Here is a 10391-nt window from a genome sequence, read left to right as displayed (position 1 = left end):
GTGTGTTCGGCCTGAAGGGTGATCAGTCCTTCAGTGGTGGTCGTGTCTTCATTCCGTGTTTTGGGGAATGGTAGTGACTTGTAATGGGGGTGAAGTAAAAATAACTTGTAAAATTTTATTTGAGTAGTTTGGGCCTCGTTAAAACCCTTCGTGAGGGAAAGAGTACCCGAGTTTCTAAAAGATAATAATATTGAAAAATAAAAGAGACTAAAGGGTGACTAAGAGGAAAGGAAGAAAAAAAAAATAAAGAGTGACTTGTTTAAGTGTAGTATCTTCGTAGGTTGGCTGCGTTCCAAGTTCTCGGTATTTTGCTGCCGTCTAGTCGTTCGAGTTTATATGCTCCTTTTCCGATTACAGTCTTGATTCTGTATGGTCCTTCCCAGTTGGGTGCGAGCTTTCCTTCTCCTGGTGTCGGGGGACCGATATCGTTTCGTCGTAGGACGAGGTCGCCTTCCACAAATTCTCGTCGGATGACGCCGTGATTGTACCTTAGGCTGATTCTTTGTTTGAGTGCTAACTCTCTGACGTGAGCTATGCTTCTTTCTTCGTCTACGAGGTCTCGTTCTGCTTGTTCGTCGTTACCCCCGACCGTTTTTCTGGGGCTGGGGTCTCCGATTTCCACCGGGATGACTGCTTCCACGCCGTATGTTAGTCGGAAGGGCGTTTCTCCCGTGCTCATTTGTGGTGTTGTTCGGTACGACCATAGCACTGATCCCAACTCGTCTGCCCACAATCCCTTGGCTTCGTCAAGTCGTTTCTTAAGTCCTTTGACGATAACTTTGTTGGCGGATTCCACCTGTCCGTTTGTTTGGGGATGTTCTACCGAGCTGAAGCGATGGGATACGTGCAATCCTTCTAAGAGGTCTCTAAATTTTTTGTCTGTGAATTGGGTTCCGTTGTCGGAGATGATGACTTCGGGAATTCCGAACCGGGTAATGATCTGTCGCCAGACGAATTTCCGGCATTGGGTCGCCGTGATGGAGGCCAGGGGTTCGGCTTCAATCCATTTGGTGTAGTAATCTATGGCGACGATGAGATATCTAAGTTGGCCGGGTGCCGTGGGGAAGGGCCCGACGAGGTCGATTCCCCAACTGCCGAATGGCCGTTCAGCCGATATAACGCTGAGTTGGTGTGGGGCGGCTTGGTGGATATTGGCATGCTTTTGGCATTTGTCGCAGCTTTTTGTGAGTTGCATGGAATCTCGAATGATTGTGGGCCAGAAATAGCCGGCTCTGATGATTTTTTGGGCTAGCGTTTTTCCTCCGATGTGGTGACCGCAGCAGCCTTCGTGTATCTCGCGGAGTACGTATTCCGTGTCCTCGGGTTCTACACATTTGAGTAGGGGCTGCGAGATTCCGCGTTTGTATAGCTGTCCCGCTATGATGGTGTAGTTAGCGGCTTCTCTTTTTATTTTCCTCTCTTCTTTTGGATCTGATGGTAGGATTCCATCGCGGAGGTACTGCAAGATCGGGTATGTCCAAGATTCTCGATTTGAGGATGTTAGGTGTGCGTTGATTTCCGTTGATACGGAAGGCGACTTAACGACCTCCTGTATTAGCGATCTGTTGCCATGTCCTGACTTCGTGCTGGCTAGCTTGGAAAGTAGATCCGCCCTGGCGTTTCGCTCCCTGGGGACGTGATGTATGGAGACGTTTTCGAATCCTTCTTTTGTTTCACTTACTTTCTTGAGGTATTGTTGGAGCAGGGGGTCCCGGGTCTGGTAGCTCCCGTTGATTTGGGAGCATACCACCTGGGAATCGGTGTTAACTTCGAGTACCTTGGCGCCGACTTCCCGGGCTAGGTTTAGGCCTGCCAAAAGGGCCTCGTATTCTGCTTGGTTATTTGATACTGAAAAGTCATATCTTATTGATTGCTCAATTGTGATCCCATTTTGGTTTTCGAGTATAATTCCGGCGCCTCCGTGAGTGGAGTTTGATGACCCATCGACGTGCAGTTTCCACGGTTCGGGTGTTAGCTTGGTCGGAGTCATTTCGGCGATGAAGTCGGTCAAGGCTTGTGCTTTGATGGCGTTTCGGGGCTCGAACTTGATCTGGAATTGGGATAACTCGATGGACCATGCTAGCATTCTTCCTGCTAGGTCGGGTTTTTGTAATACTTGTTTGACCGTTTGGTCGGTTCGGACCGTTATGGGGTGGGCCTGGAAGTATTGTCGTAGTCGTCGGGATGCCGAGAGGAGTGCGAAAGCCAGTTTTTCTAGTCGTGAATAACGGGCTTCCGTGTCTTGTAGCACCTTGCTTATGAAGTAAATGGGCTTTTGTTCCTTTTTCTCGTTTTCCCGGACGAGTGCTGCTGCGATTGTTTCTTCCGTTATGGAGAGGTACAAGTATAGTGTTTCCCCTGTTTGAGGTTTTGCGAGGATTGGAGGTTCTGTTAGGACCTTTTTGAAGTGTTGGAAAGCTTCTTCGCATTCTTTCTCCCATTTGAACGGAGTCCCTTTTTTCATGAGTTTGAAAAAAGGGATTGCCTTCTGTGCCGAGGCTCCGAGGAACCGGGATAGTGCGGTTAGTCGGCCGGTGAGCTTTTGGATATCTTTGAGATTCTTTGGGCTTGTCATCTCGAGAACGGCACGGCATTTCTCCGGGTTTGCCTCAACACCGTGTTGTGTGATCATGAATCCGAGGAATTTTCCTGCTTCCATTTCGAAAGCGCACTTTGTTGGGTTGAGTCGCATTTGGTGCTTTCGCAAGGTGTTCATTATGACCTTTAGATCGTTGGTTAGTTGCTCACCGGATTCCATTTTGGCGAGCATATCATCGATGTAGACTTCTATTTTGTTTCCGGTTAAGTTGCGAAATATCTTGTTAATGAGTCGCTGGTAGGTGGCTCCGGCGTTTTTCAAGCCGAAGGGCATTACTTTATAGCAATAGGTTCCGTCCGGGGTGATGAATGCTGTCTTTTCTTCGTCTGGTCGGTGCATCGGAATCTGGTTGTAGCCGGAATATGCGTCCATGAAGCTGAGGTACCGGTGTCCGGATGCTGCATCTACTAGTCCGTCGATGTTTGGTAGGGGGAAGGCGTCTTTTGGGCATGCTTTGTTGAGATCTGTGTAATCCACGCACATTCGCCACTTCCCGTTAGACTTTTTAACTAGTACGACGTTGGCTAGCCAGGTCGTGTAGGGGAGTTCTCGGATGAAGTTTGCTTCGAGTAGGGCTTTTACTTGTTTTTGGACCTCGGCGGCTCGGTCTGGTGACATTTTCCGTCTTCTTTGCGCCACAGGTTTGGCTAGGGGGTCTACCGCCAGGTGGTGAGACATTAGGTCGGGACTTATTCCCGGCATATCGGCTGGTGTGAACGCGAATAGGTCTCTGTTTTGTTTCAGAAGTTGCGAGAGTTCTTCTTTGAGGTCGTGTGGGAGGTTTTTGTTGATGAACGTGTATTCATCTTTGGTTGGCCCTATTTGTAGTTTTTCCATGTCCCCTTCTGGTTCCGGTCTAGGTTGGCCGTCAAGCCGTGCGTCTAGGTCGGCAAGGAATATTCCGGCCGCGTCTTGGGATTTTTTCCTTAGGGCTAAGCTATTGTTGTCGCATTCGGCTGCAATTTCTCGGTCTCCGTGAATGGTTCCAATGGTGCCGTCTTCGGCTTTAAATTTCATGAGAAGGTATTTGGTGAAGATAACTGCCGAGAAGTCGTTGATTGTTTTTCTCCCGAGAATGACGTTATAGGCTGTGGAGTCTTTTAGGACGACGAATTCAGATAGGATCGTCTTTCTCTGGTTGCTTGTTCCTATGGTGATGGGGAGAGTAACCAAGCCGTCTGGTTTGAGGAAGTTATCTCCGAGGCCCGTGACGCCGTGGCGATGGGTTTGGAGGTTTTCGTTGCGGAGCCCGAGTTTGTCGAAGGCTCCTCGGAAGAGGATGTTGGAGTCGGCACCTGTGTCCACGAGTATTCTTCTTACTAGTCCTGTTCCGATTCGGGCTGATATGACGAAGGGGGCATCTCCGGCCGAGGTGCCGTGCTGGCAGTCCTCGGGTAGGAAGGTTACCGTGCTGTCGGCAACGGTGACTGGGTTGTGGTTTTTGACGGCCATTATCTTGAGGTCTTTTTTCAGTGTTAGTTTTGACTTGTTCGGCACGTCCTTGCCCGTGATGACGTTCACTATGATGGTCGGATCTTCTTCAGTGTTTTCCCTAGGTGGTTTTTGGGTTCTTGGGTTGTGTCCTTCTCTTTCTGGTGATTTGTCTCTGTCGGCGCGCCTTGGTTCTCTGATGATTTTGACGAACTCGGGGAGTTTGCCGTCTCGTATGGCCTGCTCCAGAGCGTCTTTAAGATCGTAACAATCTTGTGTTTTGTGGCCGTATCCGCGGTGATAGTCGCAGTAGAGGGTTTTGTTTCCTCCTGTCCTTTCCTTTAGTGGTCGGGCTCTGGGGATGATGCCTCGATCTGCTATTTGGTGGTATACCTCAGTAATTGGTGCTGTTAGGGCAGTGTAGTTGGAAAATTTTCCTATTCTTGGTGGTCTGTGGGTCGGTTTAAGGTGATCTCGTTGGTTCTCTTTGGGTGGTGCGTTATGACGGGGAGTCGGGTTGTGTTGGGTGGCGGCGTGCTGTCGTTTGTTGGCGGCGACGACCTGGCTGACTTCCTCGTCGTTGATGTAATCTTTGGCGACGTTCTGGATTTCGTGCATGGTCCACACTGGTTTGGTGGTGAGATGTTTGCGAAAGTCTTCATTCATGAGTCCGTTAGTTAGGCAGAGGCTGGCAACGGAGTCCGTGAGTCCGTCGACCGTTAGGCATTCGTCGTTGAAGCGGTCGAGGTATTTTCTTGTGGATTCTTCTTGCTTTTGTGTGACCCCTAACAGGCTGATGGGGTGTTTGGCTTTGGTGATTCGGGTTGTGAACTGGGCCATGAATTTTCTTGTGATGTCGTGGAAGCTAGTTATGGATCCGTTTGGGAGGGCGTTGAACCATTTGATCGCTGGCCCGGCAAGGGTTACTGGGAAGGCTCTGCATCGGACTACGTCGGATGCTCCTTCTAAGTTCATTCTGGCCTCAAAGGCCGTTAGGTGCTCTTGAGGGTCTTTAGTTCCGTCGTACTTCATGTCGGTGGGTTTGTCGAAACCTTTGGGGAGTTTTGCTCTTAAGATTCCTTCCGTGAAGGGCGTAGCTCCCATTATGGTATGGTCGCTTCTCGTGCGTTTGGTGCTTCGGTATCTCCGGTCTTCGTCTGAATCATGCTGACGGTTTACATCCCGAGAATCGCTGCGATGGTGTTTCTTGTCGTATCGTCGTTCAGGTGACTTCTCGTGTCGGCGGTTGCGTGAGGTGCTGCGACCATCTCTCCTATTGTGCTGCCGGATTGGCGACCTTCCGTGGTGGTATCTTGACCTGGAAGTTGCCTGGCTTCCATGCTCGTTATTGTGCTTTTCTCGGTCGTTTAACTTGCCTTCAAGTTCTTGGACCCGGAGACAGAGATCCTGGATGATTTGTGCCGCTTTGTCCCTGGCTTTCTCGGGATGTTGTGGGTCCGTCGTGACGTCCTCGTTTGCGTGGTGGACGGTGCTTGCTATTTTTGCTTGGTTTGTGGCTTCATGGTGTTCTGAGATCGGACGACGCGGTTGGGAGTCGTCCTGGCTTGATGGGTTATCCTCCAGGATGCCCTCCATCCGGTCTGATTGTTGCAGGTCCCCACAGACGGCGCCAATGTACAGAAGGCTTCTGATACGGGTTGAGAGGAGGATCGGGAACCTGCGGGTCGGATCGGATGTTGGACGGCCCTGATGGAGCGGAGGGGAGGTACCTGCAAAGACACTCCGACGCTCAAGTCAGAATAGATCTAAGAGGTATAAGGTGTGTGGGATGAATGAATACCTGGAGGGACCTGGGTCCTCTATTTATAGGTGATGGTGATAATCTTATCTTATCTTATTTGCTTAAGATAAGGGAGATGTTTGAATTCGAAAGTTAGTTAGAAGATCTAGAGGACCGATTCGGGGCCTTCTAGAAAGACGAGATGGGTTGACCCGGTAAGCCGGGTTCGGGTCTTGGTTGTGGGTCCGGAATCCGTGGGCCGGATCCGTAACATATTTTATAGACATACACACTTGCGCAGGTTCTAGGGGGATGGTTTTTAAGGGAATTAAGAGGTCCTGTATGTTAATCTGACACCAAAAATTCATATTAAATATAATTTCAATTTCATTGATATTGGTAACTGAAAACTGTCACAATGCGCACCATGTTAAAAAAGCTAGATAGGGAGACAGTACGGGTTCTTATAGAATATAACTGCTCATAACAAGGATGTGGTCCATTTTATATATGCATACTGTAAATCAACACATTGTAATCAACATTAGCTATAAAATAAAATAAATTTATCACCAACTTGTTATGATGCATGCGGGTGGATGAGACATCAGTAATTGACTAATCGATCTGATTTGACTATTGTAAAATATTTTTAATTTAAACATGATTACCCTTTGATCTTATAATAAGAGTTTTTCGTTTTTTCTTTAAGACGTAGGTTATAATTAATGGTTTCAATAGAAAACTAACTAGAATCTCTGGGTCAATTTTAATTAATTAATTAAAAAATAAGTCTGTTATAAAACAAAAAATAAAATAACTCCTCACTAACATCATTTTATGTATTTTAAATTCAAAAATAAAAAATTTGACTTAGGTTTTTTTTTTTTAAGTTAAGAGTGAAATTTGAATCTATGATCTCTAAGTGAATATAGAAAAATTATATTATTTTTACAAGAGAGAAAATAGGGTTTTCATTTTTATAAAGAGTAGCAATCTTTGAACAGCAGTTTCTCATTATGTTACTGTTGGATCGACGTGAAATTTGGATTGCAGATTCTTCTCATCTTGTTCTTCATTCTGAACGGTGAAGATATTAATTGGTGGTCTTTAGAGGGGGAAATAGGCTTCGAACAGCAACTCTGTTTTTTGGTATTTTTCATTTTCTTACTTTTCATTTGTAAGCTTTGGTGCTTTTATATTTTGGCTGGTTATATGCAAATTTTTGTGCTTTATTTGAGACTCTCTTGTACTTCATTTGATTATAGTAGAGATATTTCATTAGTCTGGACCACTCGTAATTTTTACCTCTCATATTAAGGGAGTTTTCCACGTTAAAATATAAGTGTGTTCTTGTTATTACTTTATTTGCTATATTTACTTGTTATAATTGCTGTCATATTGTGTTGTGAATATTTTCATATTGTTCTTGTGTTGAATATTTGTGTTGTTTCTGCTGCCGAACTCTTTCAATTACTAGCATCCAATAGTGTCTTTTGGGCAACCTTTTTATATTTTTAGGTATTAACATATTTTATTAAATTTAAACAGTAAAAGTATATAGGTATATACAAAATATATATTTTATATGACAATAAACAAAAAATACTCAATGATTAATGTATAAAGAGTATAATCCCAAAAAATTATATTCGAATTTTACTTTCATAATTTGTTTAAATAATCATCTAAATATATTTACAAAAGATTTTCTCACATACTCAAGTAGCTTAATTTGTCTGTTTTTAGTGTATTTATTGGACGATAAATATGTGATATAGTTTCCTTAAACCTTGAAAAGCTAAAGGAGGTTGAATTAAGGTCATTTAATATTTTTTATCCTTTAGGACAACAATTGATTATACAAAAGATTTGTTCACTTTTGACTCATCATATTTAGAACAAAAAATAAAACAAAGAAAAGATTGAGGAGTATTAGGGATCAGCAAATTTTATAATTTATAGTTATTAATTAGTCATTATTAGTGTTTTTAATAGTGTGAGATTATATTCAATAGTATAAAGTTACTTACTTTATTTTTGATGGTTAAGTGCTGGCCAAATTTTAATAAAAGTATCTATCCATAAACTATGATAAAATTTTTACCATAACTAATCCAAATTATAGACACCGATTCCAGTGAATACAAACCTATTATTTTCGCCTCAAATTCTAAGCTAAAATCTATGATTGAGTGCTTTATATATCCAAGCTTCAAAATTGAGCTTATATATCCGAAAACAGGTTATAGAGAAACAAATTTTATATGGCCTTGTACACCTGTTTCTTTTACCTTTATCAACTAATGGTTTCTTGATTCCTCACATGATTCTTATTTTTACTTTTTTCATCTATTACAAAAAGAGATAGAGAAAATAAAGCAAAATCGCTCAAAAGTGGTGCACGAATTTGTGATTCGCACAACTAACCAGCAAGTGCACTGGGTCGTCCAAGTAATACCTTACGTGAGTAAGGGTCGATCCCACGGAGATTATTGGCTTGAAGCAATCAATGTTTATTTTATTTGTCTTAGTCAGGATGTCAACAAAATTGTTTGGATTACTTGAACAATAGAGTTACTTGTTTATAAAGGACTGGGGAATATGTTACTTGTTGTGCAGTAATGGAGAATATGTTGGAGTTTTGGAGATGCTTTGTCCTTTGACTTCAACTCTTCCTTGAAATCCTCTTCTCACACGCAGATTCCTTCCATGGCAAGCTCTATGTAGGGTGTCACCGTTGTCAGTGGCTACTTCCCATCCTCTCAGTGAAAACGTTCCTATGCTCTGTCACAGCACGGCTAATCATCTGTCGGTTCTCAATCAGGTTGGAATAGAATCCATTGATTCTTTTGCGTCTTTCACTAACGCCCAGCCCTCAAGAGTTTGAAGCACGTCACAGTCATTCAATCCCAGAATCCTACTCGGAATACCACAGACAAGGTTTAGACTTTCCGGATTCTCATGAATGCCGCCATCAATCCGGCCTATACCACGAAGATTCTGTTGGAGAATCTAAGAGATATTCATTCAGTCTGATGTAGAACGGAGGTGGTTGTCAGGCACACGTTCATGGATTGAGGGAGGTGATGAGTGTCACGGATCATCACCTTCTTCACAATTAAGCGCGAATAAACATCTTAGATAAGAACAAGCGTGTTTGAATGGAAAACAAAGGAATTGTATTAAATCATCGAGACGCTGCAGAGCTCTCCACCCCCAACAATGGAGTTTAGAGACTCATGCCGTCACAAAGTATGTAATTCAGATCTGAAAATGTCATGAGGTACAAGATAAGTCTATAAAAGTTGTTTAAATAGTAAACTAGTAGCCTAGGTTTACAGAAAATGAGTAAACTAAGATAATTGGTGCAGAAATCCACTTCTGGGGCCCACTTGGTGTGTGCTGGGGCTGAGAATAAAGCTATCCACGAGTAGAGGCCTTTCTTGGCGTTAAACTCCAGGTTATGACGTGTTTTGGGCGTTCAACTCCGGATCATGACGTTTTTCTGGCGTTTAACTTCAGACAGCAGCGTGTACTTGGCGTTCAACGCCAAGTTACGTCATCAATCTTCGCGCAAAGTATGGACTATTATATATTGCTGGAAAGCCCTGGATGTCTACTTTCCAACGCCGTTGAGAGCGCATCAATTGGACTCCTGTAGCTCCAGAAAATCCATTTCGAGTGCAGGGAGGTCAGGATCCAACAGCATCAGCAGTCTTTTTTCAGCCTAAGTCAGATTTTTGCTCAGCTTCCTCAATTTCAGTCAGAAAATACCTGAAATCACAGAAAAATACACACACTCATAGTAAAATCCAGAAATATGATTTTTGCTTAAAAACTAATAATATTTAACTAAAAACTAATTAAAACATGCTAAAATCTACAAGAAATTACCCCCAAAAAGCGTATAAAATATCCGCTCACCACAACACCAAACTTAAACTGTTGCTTGTCCTCAAGCAACTAGATGAATAAAATAGGTTCTAACAGAAATTAAGAAGTAATGATATTTTAGAGTTTTAAATGAAGCTCAGATTCTTATTAGATGAGCGGGGCTTGTAGCTTTTTGTTTCTGAACAGTTTTGGCATCTCCCTGTATCTTTTGAATTTCAGAATGATTGGCATCCTTAGGAACTCAGAATTCAGATAGTATTATTGACTCTCCTAGTGTAGTATGTTGATTCTTGAACACAGTTATTTATGAGTCTTGGCCGTGGCCCTAAGCACTTTGTTTTCCAGTATTACCACCGGATACATAAATGCCACAGACACATGACTGGGTGAACCTTTACAGATTGTGACTTAGCTTTGCTAAAGTCCCCAGTCAGAGGTGTCCAGAGCTCTTAAGCACACTCTGTTTGCCTTGGATCACGACTTTAACCACTCAGTCTCAAGTTTGTAACTTGGACCTGCATGCCACAAGCACATGGTTAGGGACAGCTTGGTTTAGCCGCTTAGGCCTGGATTTTATTTCCTTGGGCCCTCCTCTCCATTGATGCTCAAAGCCTTGGATCCTTTTTACCCTTGCCTTTTGGTTTTAAGGGCTGCTTGGCTTTTATTCCTTTTGATTGTATATATATATATATATATCTTCTTCTTTTTTTTTTTGACTGCTTT

The 10391-nt window shown here is 43.4% G+C and overlaps 1 protein-coding gene across 1 annotated transcript; it reads right to left on the bottom strand.

Moving 5' to 3' along the window:
* Window positions 1-259: 259 nt before the first annotated feature.
* Window positions 260-5626, bottom strand: LOC130975334 (uncharacterized). Its single transcript, XM_057900144.1, has 2 exons — window positions 3081-5626; window positions 260-2975 (listed from the first exon to the last, which is right to left on the bottom strand). The coding sequence occupies exons 1-2, from the start codon at window positions 5624-5626 to the stop codon at window positions 260-262; spliced, it is 5262 nt and encodes a 1753-aa protein (XP_057756127.1).
* Between the last annotated feature and the right edge of the window lie 4765 nt (window positions 5627-10391).

Source organism: Arachis stenosperma, chromosome 4 (assembly GCF_014773155.1).
Source record: "Arachis stenosperma cultivar V10309 chromosome 4, arast.V10309.gnm1.PFL2, whole genome shotgun sequence".
Lineage (NCBI taxonomy): Eukaryota > Viridiplantae > Streptophyta > Magnoliopsida > Fabales > Fabaceae > Arachis > Arachis stenosperma.
The sequence above is the reverse complement of the archived record's forward strand: the minus strand, read 5'-3'. Positions and strand labels throughout refer to the sequence as shown.

Excerpts from the sequence above, each read along its gene's own strand:
- LOC130975334 (XM_057900144.1), bottom strand. The coding sequence starts at position 5,626 with ATGGAGGGCATCCTGGAGGATAACCCATCAAGCCAGGACGACTCCCAA. Across the intron at positions 2,976-3,080 it reads TCTAACGGGAAGTGGCGAAT|CTTCATGGACGCATATTCCG; the intron begins GTGCGTGGATTA and ends CCGGTACCTCAG.